Source organism: Mustela erminea, chromosome 13 (genome assembly GCF_009829155.1).
Source record: "Mustela erminea isolate mMusErm1 chromosome 13, mMusErm1.Pri, whole genome shotgun sequence".
Taxonomy (NCBI): Eukaryota; Metazoa; Chordata; class Mammalia; order Carnivora; family Mustelidae; genus Mustela; species Mustela erminea.
Genome location: NC_045626.1, coordinates 62,818,004 through 62,835,339, shown reverse-complemented (window position 1 = coordinate 62,835,339; position 17,336 = coordinate 62,818,004). Strand labels below are relative to the sequence as shown.

At 47.8% G+C, this 17,336-nt stretch overlaps 1 protein-coding gene across 9 annotated transcripts in view; it reads right to left on the bottom strand.

Annotated features, from left to right (window-relative positions):
• Positions 1-17,336, bottom strand: part of LOC116572230 (protein HIRA) — an 85,172-nt gene that overhangs the window by 7,919 nt on the left and 59,917 nt on the right. For 6 of the 9 annotated variants that reach the window (XM_032311067.1, XM_032311071.1, XM_032311069.1 and 3 more), the window contains 8 exons: positions 15,185-15,389; positions 14,707-14,811; positions 13,348-13,496; positions 12,052-12,213; positions 11,391-11,449; positions 10,883-10,988; positions 9,108-9,230; positions 8,461-8,624 (listed from right to left, as the gene is read on the bottom strand). In XM_032311067.1, coding sequence (XP_032166958.1) covers positions 8,461-8,624; positions 9,108-9,230; positions 10,883-10,988; positions 11,391-11,449; positions 12,052-12,213; positions 13,348-13,496; positions 14,707-14,811; positions 15,185-15,389 — 1,073 coding nt within the window. Of the gene's footprint in view, positions 1-6,352; positions 6,442-8,460; positions 8,625-9,107; positions 9,231-10,882; positions 10,989-11,015; positions 11,054-11,390; positions 11,450-12,051; positions 12,214-13,347; positions 13,497-14,706; positions 14,812-15,184; positions 15,390-17,336 lie in introns of those variants that run through there. The other 3 variants (XM_032311070.1, XM_032311074.1, XM_032311075.1) reach the window with 3 other exon arrangements.

Genomic DNA, 17,336 nt, shown 5'->3' with positions numbered 1-17,336 from the left:
TGCAGAATAGGAAATCAGGTCACCAAAATCAGCTACATTTTTATATACCAACAACAAACATTCTGAAAAGAAAACAGTTCCGTTTACAATAGCTCCTGAAGAATAAAATACTTAGGAATAAAAAACTTAACCAAGGAGGTGAAAGACTAGTACACTGAAAACTACAAAATGTTCCTGAAAGAAATTAAAGAAGACACAACTAAATGGAAAGACAGCCCCTGTTCATGGATTAGAAGACTTAATATTGCTAAGATGTCAATATCATCAAAAACAATCTATAGATTTAATGTACTCCCTATCAAAACCCTAATGGTGTTTTTCTACAGAAATAGAATAATTCATCCTAAAATTCAAATGGAATCTCAAGGGATCCTGAAGAGCCACAAGAATCTTGAAAAAGAAGATGAAAGGTGGAGGCCTGTTTCTGACTTCAAAACTTATTTCTGCTCTTCCCATAAGTGGCCTGAGATGACCTCTGAAAATGGTTCACTATTCACTTGACCCAGAAAGCCCTACAAAATCATGCAAATCAAGAGGTTCAAAGCTTTGTGTTCACTTTATGAATGCACCAAAAGTTTGCATATCTGAGAAGCCACCACGTATCTGAAGGATGTCATTATATAGAAGCAATGTGTGCCATTCTGTTGCTATAATTGTGGAGTTGGTAGGCGTGCTCAGGTCAAACACTGGGGGTGGGCACAGTGTCAGTGACCCGAAAAGGGTGCTGAATTTTTACTGCACATGCTTAAAATTGCATAACAATGACTTAAGGGTTTAGATGTAGATTCTCTGGTTATTGAGGATATCCAGCTGAACAAACCCCCCGAGATGTGGTGAGAACTTACAGAAGGCATGTTTGGATTAACCTGTACATGAGCTCTCCCTGCCACAGAGATGACCCTTTACTGAAAAAGAGCAGATGGTTTCTAAACTGGAAGAGGCGGTTGCAAAGAAGAAAAAGATATCCCCAAGAAAATGAGGAGACAAAAACTTAACAGTCTGGTTGGGGTACCAGGTGGTGGGTATTATAGAGGGCATGGATTGCATGGAGCATTGGGTGTGGTGAAAAAATAATGAATACTGTTATGCTGAAAATAAGTAAAAAATAAACAAAACAAAACAAAACAAAACAAAACAAAACAAAACTTAATGGTCTGAGAATAAATTCTGCATAAAATAAATGTAAGTAGAAAAACACCCAAAACAAAAAACAACCAAAACCAACCCCCCCAAACTTACTTCAAAACTATTATACCTTTTAGTTTTGAACTATGTGACTATATTACCATCCAAAATTAAATTTATTTATTTATTTAAAAATATTTTATTTATTTATTTGACAGAGAGAGACATAGTGAGAAAGGGAACATAAGCAGGGGGAGTGGGAGAGGGAGAATCAGGGAGGTGGGGTTTAATCCCAGGACCCCAGGATCATGACCTGAGCTGAAGGAAAGATGCTTAATGACTGAGCCACCCAGGCGCCCACAAAATAAAATTTAAAATAAAATAAAACTCAAACATTTAATTAAAAAATCAAAGGGGATGAAGTAAACTGTTAGAAACAAAGCAGAATACTCTGTCTGCCTGTGGCAACAGAGGAAAGCTACATGAGGATCCGCCCTCTGACCTGAAGGTTGGTGTCAAAACCAACTGCCACAGAGTACCATCTCCCAAAATGGGCTCTCAGTATGTCTCTCTACTGTTTAAAGCAGCAGCCGGAGACATTGCTCATCACCACATTTTTGGCCATTGTCACAGGTCCTACCGTGAAGACTGGCAGAGGGAGGCTTCCAAAACCAGGATCTGGCTGGGAAGACAATGGCCAGCAAAGAGCTCTGGCGCCTGAAGGATAACTGTTTAGTGACCCAGCCCTTGGTTTTCAGTCTCCCTCCTGTGCAGACTGAGCCATGATCTTTGAGGGTCTCCTGAAGCAAACTGGTAATTCATATCACAAAGAGTAATTTCCCAATATATGAAGAATTCCTATGAACCAATAAAAAAATATAACAATGAAGTATTTCAATAGATAGTTAAAAAAACAAAAGGAAGTGTAAGTGGCTCTTAAATATACTAAATGATGCTTCCTAATACGCCTCTTGGGAGGGCTGTTGAGTCAGCATTGCTGGTTGGTTGTTTTTTGTTTTTTAAAAGCATTGCTGGTTTTTTTTTTTTTTTTAAATTTATTTATTTGACAGACAGAGATCACAAGTAGGCAGAGAGGCAGGCAGAGAGAGAGAGAAGAGGAAGCAGGCTCCCCGCTGAGCAGAGAGCCTGAGTCGGGGCTTGATCCCAGGACCCTGAGATCATGACCTGAGCTGAAGGCAGAGGCTTTAACCCACTGAGCCACCCAGGCACCCCTAAAGCACTGCTGGTTTTAAGTCCATCTTCCATCTACTGATCCTTTTTCCCAGCAACTCTGAGGATCAGTTACATTGGAATGATCCATTCTTACTGTTAAAGTGTTTATGGAGAAACTCAACAAGAGAGCAGAGTGCTCATACTCCACAAACTTGCCCTTAATATCTAGATAAAGAGATAGTAAAAAAGTTTTTGTAAAAAAGGAATAAATTCAGCATAGTGCTGAAGTCAGGAGGAAATGTGGCAGACATCAAGAGTTGGCTGTGTCCATACCTGCTCTAAAACCTCTCCTACATATGCTTTACTGGTCACTTCCCCAGACTCCCTTGCAATGAGGGTGTTCAAGTGACTTGCTGGTTGCCTGTGAGGCACAGACTAGCTTTTGGGAGAGCTTTTCTTTTTCTTTTTCCTTTTTTTAAAAGATTTTATTTATTTGTTTATTTTAGATTTTATTTATTTATTTATTTGACAGAGATCACAAGTAGGCAGAGAGGCAGGGAGAGAGAGATGGGGGAGCAGGCTCCCCGCTGAGCAGAGAGCCCAATGCAGGGCTCTATCGCAGGATTCTGAGACCATGACCTGAGCCAAAGGCAGAGGCTTAACCCACTGAGCCACCCAAGTGCCCTAGCTTTTCTTTTTCTTTTTCTTTTTTTTTTTAAGATTTTATGTATGTATTTGACAGAGAGAGATCACAAGTAAGCAGAGAGGCAGGCAGAGAGAGAGGAAGGGAAGCAGGCTCCCTGCCAAGCAGAGAGTCCGATGCGGGACTCGATCCCAGGACCCTGAGATCATGACCTGAGCCAAAGGCAGCGGCTTAACCCACTGAGCCACCCAGGCGCCCATCTAGCTTTTCTTTTTCTGGTAAGAATTGTAGATGCTGTTGGTACTGGTTTCCCCCCCCTCCGGCTGACTTATTTGGAGGACAGAAAACAACAACAATATTTCAGTCACTTTTGGGAGTACCACTTACCTGCAGCTGAGAGCATTTGTCATAGATACCAGGGACCATGAGCAGACTAGCTGTGTTAGGCAGTTTACAGAAGATGAAAAGCAGATGGGACAGAAAGGGAGTGTCAGGCTCTTCTGGGCAAAGCTCCAATAAGGTGTCCTGCTCAGAGCTGGTAAGAATAAGTGGCAGGAAGGAGAGGGAGAAAAGAGCACATGGCTAATAAATGGTGGCCTGTCTGTGCCTCCTTCCATCTGCACCTTATTGGCCTAGTACCCCTGCCTTCAGTCTGAGACAGAAAGCTGTTATGTAGAGCTCCAGCTCACATCTTGGGCTAATGCTCCCAGAGTGGCAGCTAAATCACAGAATGAGGCTCTACAACCTGGCCAGGGAAGAGGTTGGTCAGGCACATGCTGACCTATCTCCCACTCAAGAAGACATACTGTCAGGGTACCCCAGAGCTGACGTGTGGTAGGGAATTACTGGTAATTTGGAACCACCCTTCCTATTGAGGTACACAAATACCTACACAAGTATCTTGAGGTACACGGAGGTACACAAATAGAAATGGACCTCAGGGAGCTAATGTGCTAATGACCTAGGGTTGAGCTGGGATGTGGGGAAGGTAGAAATTCAGAGAGGGATGCCTTTGCCTTGGGAATGTTTATTGATGAGAAAGAGGCTGAGCGAGCTTCTGTCAGACTTGAGGGCCTAGGGAGACAAAAGCAGGGGACAAAATGAAAAGTGGGGATTCCTGTTAAGTCATTCCTCTTTGTGCTGACACCCCAAAGGGATGTAACCCAGAATAAAGGTAAACCAGAAGTAAATCCGCCCCTGCACAAATGAGTGTCTGGCTTTGAATCATGAGACAGCCCGGAAAACCTCAATCCCAGAACTGGGCTGAGGGGAGTCTGCAGTGCTGCTGGTGCCTCAAGAACTGGCAACAGCAAATAAAAGCACTCTGTAAAAGAAGATAACATCACCTGAGGCCTCAAACCATTTCTACAAATAATTTTTCAAACATGTCCAGCAGATAGAAATGATCAGGCACGTAAGGAAACAAGATAATATAAATGAGACCTGGCAGAGACATTTATAGGCAATTGAAACAGATCCAAGAGGGCTCCCAATAGTAGAACTATCAGACACAACTTTAAAACAACTAAGGTTACTATGCTCAAGCAGATAAAAGACTAAATTGAAAATATGGGGGGAGAACTGCAACCATAAAAAATGATACAGCAGATTTTAAAAAGAGAGGGCATTACATCTCTCTGAAGATGTGGAAAATGGAAGGGAAGATATCACTGAGGAAGAGAACCAAGGCAGATCCACAGAATGAATGAAAGAAACAGACTTTCAGGTTTGTGGAACTTCAAAACAAGAGATGGAGCCAAAAGAACTTACACAGCAATGGAAATCAGATTTGCAGCAGAGATTTTAGCAACAACAGTGGATGTTAAAAGTCTGTGGTTCCACACCTTCAAAGATGTAAGGAAGGGGAACTGGACTTTGAAGTTAGGATTCTAGTAACCAACCAAATTAAGATCTACTGCTACAAAATAAAAATCAAATAAAACACACAGGCCATTCACACACCAAGGCCTGTAGAGCCTGTGAGGTCTGACCCTCCAGCCTTTCTGACTGCAACCCATTTCACCCTCCCACTGCCATTCTGCTTGGCTATTCCTTCCACACGGCAGGCCCTTCCACCTTGGGCCTTTAGACTTGCTGTTCCCGCTGCCTGTATGTTCTTCCCCCAAACATTTGTGGGGCTTTGCCCTTCACCTTTTCTGGTCTCTGCTCAGTTAAGACTTCCTTGATTACTCACTATAAAATAGCATCCTGCCAGTATGCCCCTGGCCACTTGATGTTTGTTCTCAGCACCTACCCCCACCCAACACAATACATGTACTTGCTCAGCTGTTTAGAATCTGCCTCTCTGCACAAGAATGGAGACCTAGGAAGGTGGGGGCTGTTAGCTTTGTTCACTGCTCACTGTCCCGTGCCGAGCCAGAGCAGGTGCTCCATCAGTATTTGCTCAGTGACTGCATGAAGCAGGGGAGCTAACTTATATCCACAACCCCCAATCCCTCACCAACCTGGTCTTTTCAAGGCACTAGCAGGCACACGTGCAAGCCAAAAAATTTGGAGGTGACTATATGCATGTTCATTATTCTCTGTCTCTTAATCTATTCTACCCATCCACCCACTAAGTCTTGTTGGGTCTGCCTCTAAAATACAACTTCAATCTGTCTCCTTTCCCCTCTCCATGGCCCTCACACTGATCCAAGTCACCTTTGTCTATTGCCTGGACCGCTACAAAAACAAGTTCTGACTGCTCTCCTATGTCAGTTCGCATTACCACCCCTGCTAATCGATCTCTTGCCACCAGCTCCTCCAAAAGCTCCAGCTCCTCACAAGATCTCAGTGATCTTCTTTCCTGCTCCTCTGTCTTACCTCATCTCCTACCACCCTGTCCTTTGCCTACTATGCTGCAGCCACAGTGGCCTCCATGTTTGCATTCATTATCACCTCTACCAGGAGACTCCCAGGTCCTGGTAGAGCTGGTGCATTTTCATCCCTGGGTTTCATCCTAAAAGACCCCTCCCTCTCATGTCTTCCCTGGCCATGCATTCCCAGGCCCCCTTGTCTGATTGCTCTGCTTATTTCTGGGCATAGTATAATCCACAGTCTAAAACTATCTTGTTGACTGAATTGCTTCCTTGCTTTTGTCTGCCTTCCTATTAGACTGGGAGCTCCACGAAGGCAGGGAAGGATCTTTCATCTTCTCTACCGAACAAACCCATAACCCCAGCAGGCAACTCTCCTCAGGCTGAGCACTCTCTAGGCCCCTGATGCTGAGGGCCCAGCTGCTGCCTGGCAGTGCAGTGCTGGCATTTCACCCTCCCACTGATCCTGGGGCCTGTGGCAGTGTGCTCAAGAAGACTAATGGGGAAGAATTCCAAAGCACTTTGGCTTATTTTTCATCTCCACTTTCACTTTTCAAGACAGAATTCTTGTGGCAAGAACGAAAGCAGCACCTACCACTACCGTTGACTCCCACTGGCTTCCAGTGGAGTAGTGAACCGGACCCAGTAAGTCCTTGCATATTTCTCGGAGCCGGTATTCAAACCCTAATTACGGAAAAAAACAAAACAAAACAAAACAAAACAACAAAACAGAAATAGGAACACATTACAAAAAGAAACAAAAAAATCAAGAATATGCTAAGTTGTTGTGTATAGCAAACCAGATTGAACAAATGTTTATTTTATTGCCTGCTTAGAGCAAAATGCCTCTTGCATGTCTCTCAGTTTGGGGCACTGAGATTCATAATGACAGACTCTCACTCAGGAACCCACTCCCTTGACAGCATAAAGAGCAGCCCCTCTGTGTGCTGGGCCCATGGGAAAAATAAATGTGGCCAGCTCTGGGAAAAACTCCCCAAGGTGATGGGAAAATGCAGGAATTGTGGAAGGAGGGGAGTGGGCTAGTTAGATTTGCTTCAGAGAAGACATGTTGGTAGTGAGAGGAGATCAGCAGGGTCAGGAGGCAGCCTGCAGGAGATGGCAAGGGTATGAATTTAGGCTGAGGAGGTGGTGACAGAGTGGAGAAGACAGGAGAAGCAGTCACGGGCCTGTCAACTCATGGGTTATGGCACAGGTATGTGGAGTGCCAGAAGTGCTGGTGGCAGGGCCTGTCAGCACTGGCGGCAGCTGAAGCCACAGGGAATGATGAAATCACCCCAAGATGAGGGTAGAGAGTAAGAGGGTGATGCTGGAATCTGAGGAATTTTAGAAGTGAGAGGGGTCTTCCTTTACACTTTGAGTCCTTTTATGGTCAAGGAAGCAAGAGATAGAGTGGAGGTGACTTGTGTATGGACGGAGGAACAGACGTGTGGAAGATGGACAAAGAGAAGCAAGTGGTAGAAGTGATCCCACAACTGGTGCAGGCCCTCGAGGAGGCAGCAACTTCGTACAGGGCATCAGGATGAGTCCTGATCAGTCCCCAGGATGAAGAAAATTAGAGAGCCCAGGGGAGCAGTCTCCCCAGTGGAATGGGGTATGAAGCCCAGATGGGACAGGAGCATCCCAGCAAAGGTATGGGTTTGGGAAGACTGAGTATTCAGAAGAGTCAGTGACCACACAGGCTGGGCAAACACACAGACTGGGCAGGAAGAGAAAAATTAAACTCATGTACGGAGTCTGCTGGGGAGGGGCAAGGGACTTCGAGTTGGTTGGCCATGGCTGTTGTCATCAGAGGTGTATATACACATGTCATCAGAGGCAATGTGGCATGTCTGAGTTCTGGGAATAACATTTTTAGGGGTTTGGCATGTTTTTCTCTTTTTCTGTACTCTAAATTTTAAACAAAATAGGGAGGGTGTCGTCAAAAGCAAAGCAGGAAGGCCAGGAAAGGCTGTGGGGAAGGCTGCTTGCTCTGTGACCAGGCCTGGAGCTGTGCGGTAACACAGGGAGCTTTGGGAGGGCTGGTTCCCAAGCCACAACCCTGGAGGCCAAGCTCAGGGAAGAGGAAGACTGGTAAGAAAAACACCACACATGCCTAGCAAACAGATGAAAGGCTATTTATTGGAGGTCGCCCTGAAAGCAGGATGGCCACCTCTTTCAACAAACCTAGCTTTCTGTTGGCCAAAATGGGCAAGAGGAGGTGGTGGGGAAGATACTGGGGAAGGGAAGTGCTGGCAGGGAAAGCTGGGCTGGAAGGCCATGGGAAGGCACTGGATGGGCTGGCCCTTCCAGGCCAGGAGGGGCTTGGGGGAAGAGAAATACAGGCTCACTGGATGCTGCCAGAAGATGCCCTTCCCTGGTGTGACCGGCTGACCACTGAGGATGCAGGGTGTGAGGGAGGGCAGGAGTATGAGCATCTCATCTGCTCCTTTGGAGAATGTCTATCTGAGCATCCTGTGCCCCCACCCCCTCCTACCTTCAAACCTTCTGGCCCTCAGGGCCTACCTGATTCAGAGCCTCAGAGCCTCTAATGCTGGATGCCTGCTGAGCTGCCTTGATTATAGCTCAGGCTAAGAGATGGGGCGAGGGCTGTCTTTGCCTTGATTCACAGGCTTTCAGGAGGGTCATGTTGGAACAGAAATTGAGTCAGTCCCAGGAAGATGGAAGGGCCGCAAGAAACCTCACCTTCATTCACAAGGTACCGAGCGTAGAGGAGGAGCCAATGGCGGTACTCATGGCTGGACTGCAGGGTGAGTGCCGCCGCAACCTGATTCTCCAGATAGGCCAGGGTGGTCTCCTGCTGCACTACATGAGGCACGGAGAAGAGCCGGGCTGCCTGTCTTCCTGAACTGCAGAGACCGGCAGAGCAAGCATCATGAGGCAGTGGGTACTGCATGGGTCAGGAGGCTGCTACCTCGAGCCCCTGGGCCCCAGTGAGGAGCCAGTAAAGGGGCAGGTGTCCGACACCATGCTGGCTAACCTGTCCCCATGTCCCGCGACAGGCCTCCTGGTCACTCTAGCACCCCAGGTGTATCCCACCTATATCTAGGCCTGAGGTGACAGGTCAGCAGCTCATTTCTCCCCACCCCAAATACTGCCCATCACGGTGTCCATGACTCAGAGCACCTCAGACCGCCATCTATGCCCTGAAGTGACAGGGCTTGTGATCTAGCACCCTGAGATATTACCCAACGTGGGCCCACAACCCTTGGCACCTTGAGCCGACTTGTGCTAAGCAGCAGTTAGGCAGAGGGCTGGGCAGTCAGAGAGCAGGCCTGGGTGGGACTGTGCTTGCATGACCCAGCCACCTCCCCCACACCTGAGTCACCTACGTGGAGGCACGGCCCTGGACTATGGCTAAAGGTCCGGAGCATAGCATGGCATCCTGGGGAGGCAGGCTGCTCCTGAAGTCCGCACACTGGGCCAGGGAGTCCTGCTTGTCAGAAACCAGGTTCCTGGGGAGGCAACAGCAGGAGCAGAGGTCAGAAAAACCAGGAGGTCCACCAGAAAGGCTGGGGGTGAGGCCACCAAGGAGCAGGTACCACATGACTCTCTGCCAGAGTGTCAGCAGAGGCCAAGTAGCACTGCATTCTCCCCACAGGGCCCTCAGGGACAGGTTTCATGAGGCAAAATCAATGACGGTGAAGGTCATCAACAGGGTTCTTGCTGGGACCACCTTAGTACCATAGTCTCAGAACTTGAGGACAGGAACCTGTGTATGAAGTGTACACAGGATGCCCACTTGCTGGGGGCCCATACGGCCTGGTCCTTGGAAGCGTCCAGGAATGCCAGGTGCTAGCCTTCCCGAGCCTCTCTAGCATCCCAAGCAGATAGTTTTCACCTTCTTGGGACCTTTCACATCTTTGTTGAAAACATTCCAGCCACACTTTAAAAACAGTTGGGTGAATTTGTAAAATACCAGGCCAACGTTTCCCTTCTTAAATAAGTTTCCACTTATTTAAGTTTAACTTATAAGTTTCCAGTCTGTTTCCACTATTATAGTAATCACATAAAATACACAAGTTTGCAATTTGGGAGAGCTGGGAATGGGGAGGCTTTTTTTTAAAGATTAAATTTTACTTTTTTTAAATTTTAATTTTGTTTTTAAAGAATTTATTTAATTGAGAGAGAACTCAAGCAGGCAGAGTGGCAGGCAGAGGAGAAGGAGAAGCAGGCTCTCCACTGAGCAGGGAGTCCAATGTGGGACTCAATTCCAGGACCTTGGGATGATGACCTGAGCCGAAGGCAGCCACTTAACTGACTAAGCCACCTGGGCACCCCTTAAGATTTTATTTTTAAGTAATCTCTAGACCCAACATAGTGCTAGAACTTAAAACTGTAAGATCAAGAGTTGCTTACTTTAATGACTGAACCAGCCAGGGGCAGCAGCTCCCCATCCCCCCACCTTTCTTTTTTAAACTCAAGAAAGAAATCTCAGTGGGAGGATAAACTTGTGCCTGGCAACTCTTAACAGAAGAGGGCTGGAAGGCAGCTGGTTTGGGTATGATGGACCAAAGGTGCAGGTAGAAGAAAAGAATTTCTGATTGGCTGGTACACAATGTACACACTTCACAAATCTGGATTAAAATCTTGGAGGAATAAAGATTTTGCAAATACAGAAAAGGCCTCCAAACTCCAAAATGGGCCGAGGAAAGACAGACCATGACACACGGTGAGTGACTATGCAACCTCATTAATTTACAAAGTCATCCAGAAGTACTACTTAGCTCCTGCTAAGCTACAAGAAGTGAGGAATGATGGTGAAGTTGTTATGAAGCCGACTCACTTATGCTGACAATGGCTAAGGAGGTGAGGCTGGAAATGTGTATTGACAACCTTAAGAATTTTCAAATGCCTGTTCCAAACAAAGTGACCTCAGGAAACAATGTAGAAGGAAAGCATCCCTGCCCACAGGGACAGTGGGGCCTGTACTGGCAAGTTTGAACTCTCTCTCTTCTCTAGCAGACAGAGTCCAGCAGGGCTGCCACCATGGCACCCACTCCAGGGCTTGACTGTCAGAAGCCGAGTCAGGCAGGCCTGACTGTTTTTGTTCCAGCTCAGATGGACACTCTCCCAGAAGGGTAGGGCCAGGAGCTGGCTTACTTACCATGTAGAAAGTGATGGATTAAAGCAGTATGCCTTCCCATCAGACAGATTCATCACTGGGATTCCATGCTGTGTCAGCAAGATCTGTGACACTGTCATGTCACTTCCTGGGGAGACAGCACAAGAATGGGTTCTTGGGTGTGTTCTGATCAGCAGGTGCCTGCATACACACCTAAGGAGAAATGCAAAGCACAGCTCCCACAGTCCTAGCAACAGGTGTCTTAACACTTACACATAACTAGTCAGTCACTGCTCTACTCTGCACATGCTGGTCTCGCTGCTATCCATACGCTATTCGTCACCTCTCAGGGACCCATTAAAACATGTCCCTGGAGAGAATGCACTGTCCTACAACGTACTGACATCCCCTACAATACGAAATGCCTCAGGCTGGGCCCAGAGCTTGGCTCTCCATCTAGGCTGAACAGGGTGCTTCCATGTCAGGAACCCAAGCTGCCAAGCCCTCCCCCAACTCCAACGTACAAGGGGAGGTCCACTGCTGAGGTTACCTGCCAAGATGGAGTGTAGAGATTCTTCTTTCACCACAACCACCTGTCTGTGAACATCCCTAGGAGGAAGAAAGGGAACAGCTTACTCTGCAGCAGGGGTAAAAGCATCACAACGTGCCCCAATGATCAGACCCCACTCCATGGTCCCTGGTACATACCCAGCCCTTGCTTCGAGGAGAGGGGCTCTGTACTAGAAGTGGCTTCTACTTCCCATGTGTCACTACACTACCTCTGCACAAGTCTATAGCAGAGGGCCTAGGAAACAGCTGTGGGGCCCGCCACCAACACTATGCCAACTCTGGGAGAAGCGTGGCCATGCTCTGGCAGCCGAGATCCCCTTTCTGGACCCTGGCACATGCAATTAGGCATTGTGATTTGTCGTGAGGTTTCAGGATGCTCTAACGATGGCAGCAGGGCCAGGCAGCTTGCGCCACTTCCATTGCACACTCTTCCTCCCCCAGTGCGGGGTGGCTATCACAAGCAATGTGTGACTGACTGCTCAGGGCTCCTCAGGCATTAAGATGCCCAGGCCAGCAGGGCCCCAAGACATGTCTGCCGAGTAGCCGCCTTTGCTGCCTTCCTTACCCTGCAGTGAGAGGGGACCTGCACAGCCCCCTCCCATCCTGCTTAGAGCCCACCCCATCTTGGGCCTGCCTCTCACCAGACAGATAACGTGGCTGCAGCAGTGAGTGCCATGACGTAGGAGCCCGTGCAGTGCAAAGTGGATATTGGGGATGGCAGGAGGATGGGAGGGAGGAGGCGGCGACCACAGGCGGAGAACACGGACAGCATCCTCTTTTCACAGGCGACACATACCACGTCACTGAAAAGGCAGAGAGGGGACAGGTGTCATGATCATCAGGAGCTGTGGCAGAGGCAGCAGCCCTGAAATGCAGAGCCTTCCCTCGGTCTGTGCGACCTTGTCCAAGGACTGGGGCAGCAGGGCTGATGCAGCCTAGTCTCAATGAAACCTCTGATTAAGAAGAATGTGTTCTCTTTCCTTCAGGGGCTGCTTGAGCTTTACTGAACTCACACTAATGCTAATCCAAGGGGAGCCCACAGCAAGGCCCAGGACACAGGCCCATTTGCCCATTGTGAGTGCCTGGGATCAGGAAGCTCAGTTTGCTTATCTTGGCAAAGAATGAAAAAGAGGTACAGAATTATGGTTCCTTTTAAGTGCAACACCATGCACTCACTCAGGGTCCATGGGAACCTGACCTAAGATCGAAGTTCAAGTACTCACAGACATTCTGAAAGCATTGTACGGGCAGCCTTATGATAACTGACTAAGGGCTTAGTTAAAGTTACTGTATCTAAGCCAATTATCTTTGTAAAATCCTTTTAAGAGTCAAAGACACGGTACTGACTAGAGGCCCTACACCTCAACAGGCACCTGAGGAAAATGCTGGTCCTCTTTCCAGATCAAGCACATGTGAAACAGCGCTAGGGCATCATGGCCTGAAAGTCCATGGGAAGACATTAGGAGACTAACCACTGAGTTAAGGTTCCCCTCAAAGTGCAGAATATGGAGAGGGCTGGGCTACGGACTCACAGGACAATCAGAAATCCATCGTGACTTCTCTAGATGAAAATCTGGGGTCCAGAGGAAGAATCATCCCATGTTAGAGAGAGCCAGGCAGAGCTCAGCCTGGAACCTGAGACTTTAGGAATATGGCCAGATAAGGGAATCAGAACATCTGGGTAGAAATCCTGCCTTGGTTGACCCTCAAAGACAGTTTCCCCACCTATAACATGGTGATAATGATACTGACTGTATTAGGTTTTGTGGGGGATGAGAAGACATGCTTAGCCTAGGGCAAGGCATGGCACAGGCCATTGTGGAAGCTAGCATGTAGGGCAATGCCTCCTGCCTCAGACAGTAACAGGGCCACACAGCATAGCACATGGTGCTTGTCTGACATTAAAAGCTGGTTTGGGTAAAGACCCTCGCCCTTACCAGCTGCCGGCAGCAGTGAGGATCCGGCTGGTGAGTACTGTCTCCCACTCCTTCCCTTCCCGGTTACACTTCAAACGACTTAGCTTCACACCCCCCACGGCAGTCACTTCATTCTCTACTTCAATGTACATGGAGGGATCGGAGCTCACCTGGGTGGAGGAAAGCAAACACAATGTCTTTTCAGGTGATGGTGGGCCCACTGAGACTTGGGTCATGTGACAGGTGAGATGATCAGAGAGCCCAAAGTAGGAGAAAGACAGAGAGGCAGACAGAACTGGCTGGTAAGTAGGAGGGTGGCAGTGTGTGCAGTAACAGGGTGGGACAAGAAGGCTAGATATTTGGATGTGTGGCCCCCTAGGGCAGGGCGAGGGCTGGGAGCTTGCTTGGTCTCATCTCTCATGCCCAAGGAGCTCATGGACTAGATACGCCTATATGGAAAACCCAGGCAGAATGGCTGAATAGTTTGTATTCATGTGGGCACAAAAGTGGGTGACTGGGAAAGACCCGTTTATAGACTCCTGGAAACCAAGAATAGCCCCATGCAGCACTCAGTGGTAAAGGCCCTGGATGGGGGTTGCGGGGGCGGTGGCTAGGGTTTGGAAGGGGGTTTGTGTGCCCTATCTCCATGCACAACAGCAACAGGAACAAACCACGTGGGTCCTTATCCTTAGGCCCAGAAGACCTGTAGTGGGAAGGGCTGACATCAGCTCTCAGGTGTCCCAGGAAGACCAGCATGCATGGGACAGTTGTGCCCAGTGGAAAGTGACCTCCATGTGGGGTCCTAGAAGGTGTTCTGAGGACATGCACCTGAGCTGAGGAATAACAGGCATGAACCTAAGGCATGTCCAAGGTCAGGTGCTAGAAGGAATGAATGGAAGTCTTCTGGGCATAAAGGATTCTTTGTTTTAGAGGTGTGTTTTGAATAAGCACACAGTCATAAGCTTCTACTTCAAGAACTCAAATAGCCCCGATGATGACAGGGACAGGGCCAGCAAGGGAGGATGACGGGGAGGTAGGCCATTACCATGCAGTCCAACCGTACCAAGCCCAAGGCTGCCCAGGGTGGAGTGTGGAGCTCAAGGAGGCTTCCAGAAGAATACCTGAGACAAGTTTTGAAGGAGCTGGCCATCCAGAAGATGGCAGCAGGACTATAAGAGCAAAGCATAGAGGAGAGAAATTCGAGGTGGGGGCAGCAAGGAAGCCCCTGGGGAAGAGGCTAGTTGATCTGGCTCTGATTAACTATAACTTCCCCCAGAAAGTGATGGAGAACCATTGAAAAGCAGCCCTAAGTCAGTGATAATTCAGGTTTTACAGAGGGGGATGGTGGACAGAGTGTGCAGAGGTAGGAAGCCTGCTCACCTGGAGGGTGAATGCTCTCTGGGGGCCTGGCATGGGTAGTTTCAGTGCAGGTGCTGGTACAGACAAACACACGGCGTCCTTCTCTGCATTCAGGGCAGCTGGGGACTGCAAGAGGAGAAATGTCTCTGAGCCCCGCCCCAGCACCGTAGGGCAAAGTCAGGTAAAGGTGAGTCACCCAATGGTGAAGCCAGGCAAGTTCCCCAGGCGTTTCCTCCTACTCTGTGAGGATGAAAGTGCAGATGAATGCTATAAAGACCCCAACTTTCCAGATGAGTAGCTGACCCCAGGGAACTGGTCAAGGACTCTGAGTGGGCTGAGGGCAGATGTGGGGGCCTGCAAGTTTCTGCCGATTGTTCCCACACTGATGAGGCACACAGTGGCATGCACCACCTCTCCTATCCCACTCGGGCACGTGCAGATTCCAGCACTGAGCTCCCAAGGTGGGCTGGGGGAGGCTGCATGGGCCCACTGGCCTCACCTGGACAGACAGAGACACAGGCATGAGCCGAGAGTCCTTCCGAGGCCGCCCTTTTTTCTTCTTTTCCACTGTTTCCACCTCAAGCTCCAGTTTTCGCTTGGACAGCGAGGATGGCTTGGCCACAGGGACCTTTTCGTCGCTGTCACTGCTGCTCTCCAGGAGGTCCCGCGGCCTCAGCTCCTTCACAAGGTTTTGCTCTTTCAACCTGCACAAACACAGACATCCATGGCCTACTCCATATGACTACTAAGTTTATAATAATTAATAAAATCCATACTCATCACCAAAAATTAATAAATAAAAATAGTAAAAAAGGACTTCTTGTTTCTGCCCCAACATGTGAAGAGCTTGGAAGTCATTACTCTCATTCTTTTTATTTTTTTTTTTTAAAGATTTATTTATTTATTTATTTGACAGAAAGAGATCACAAGCAGGCAGACAGGCAGGCAGAGAGACAGGAGGAAGCAGATTCCCTGCTGAGCAGAGAGCCCGATGCAGGGCTCGATCCCAGGACCCTGGGATCATGACCTGAGCCGAAGGCAGAGGCTTTAATCCATTGAGCCACCCAGGTGCCACAATTACTCTCATTCTTAATGAGGAAAGCTGAAAAAGTGAATATCAACAACTTTTCTTGGATTCATCAGAGAAGTAAGATCACAAGGCAAACTACCACCCTGGAAACTGGAGATGCCAGGTGAAGACAGAAAGTCGGAACGCACCTGGAGCTAAGCCCCTGGAGCCCTAACTGGAAGGAAGACTTAAAGTAACTGGTACACTGCTGGAGGCTGAGTGTGGGCTGGCTTGTAAATCAAAACTCTTGGGGGTCTGGTGGCAGGAGGGTCCCCACACTTATGTTGGTTTTACCTCCAGGAGCTCTAACAGGCTTTCACGGGTGAAGATCAGGGATGAAAAAAATCCCCTCTGTGCTTTGGGCTAGTGGAGGGGAAAAAGAACCATTGAAACATAGTCAGAGTTCCCTTCTCCTTAACAAAAGTCTGCCTTCAAGTGAAACTACTTTACTAGACCCCATGTGACTTAGTGGCAGGAAAATTAACCAACTATAGCCTAGCCCCCCCCATCCACACCCCCACCCTACATAGACTACAGAATTCTTCTGAAGGTCATAGCTCAGGGTCACCAGTCCAAAAACAACTGAAAAAGATTTTTCACAGGATAACAGAATGCCTCTCCTCCCCGAAACCTTACCACCAGTTCAACATGGCTCTTGTATAACAGGAGTAGAATAACTAGTTTGAAGTTAGCATAGGGTGGTTCATGAGTTTGAAGGAAAGAAGCTGGTTTCATAACTAAAAGTGCAAGGAGAAGCTTCAAGTGCTAATGCAGAAGGGGCAGGAAGTTGTCGAGAAGATCTAGCTAAGATAATTAGTGAAGGCGGCTACACTAAACAGCAGATTTTCAATATACATGAAACAGCCTTGTTTTAAAAAGTAGAAGCTATCTAGGATTTTCACAGTTGGAGAGAAGTCATGCCTGGCTTCAAAGAACAGGCTAACTCTCTTGTTAGGGGCCAATGCAGCTAGTAACTTTAAGTGGAAGCCAATGCTCATTTACCACCCCCAAATCCTAGGGTCTTAAGAATTATGCTGAATCTACTCTGCCTTACCCTATATGAGTGGAACAACAAAGCCTAGATGAGAGCATATCTGCTTATAGCGTGGTTTACTAAATATTTTAAGTATTTCAAGCTCACTGTTGAGACCTACTGCTTTGAAAAAGATTCCTTTAAAAATATTACTCTTCAGGGGCACCTGGGTGGCTCAGTCAGTTAAGCAGCTGCCTTCAGCTCAGGTCCTGTTCCCAGGGGCCTGCGATTGAGCCCCACATCAGGCTCCCTGCTCAGCAGAGAGCCTGCTTCTCCCTCTGCCTCTGCCTGCTGCTCTGCCTACTTGTGATCTCTATCTCTGTGTCAAATAAGTAAAAACCTTTAAAAAAAATTACTGTTCATTGCCAATACCCCCAGTTACCCAAGAGCTCTGATACAGATATATGAAATTAATGTTGCTTTCATGCCTGCTAACATAACATCTGTTATGCAGGCCATGGATCAAGAGTAGTTTTGACTTTCAATTCTTTTTATTAAAGAAATACATTTTGTAAGGCTATAGCTGCCAATGAGAGTGATTCCTGTGAC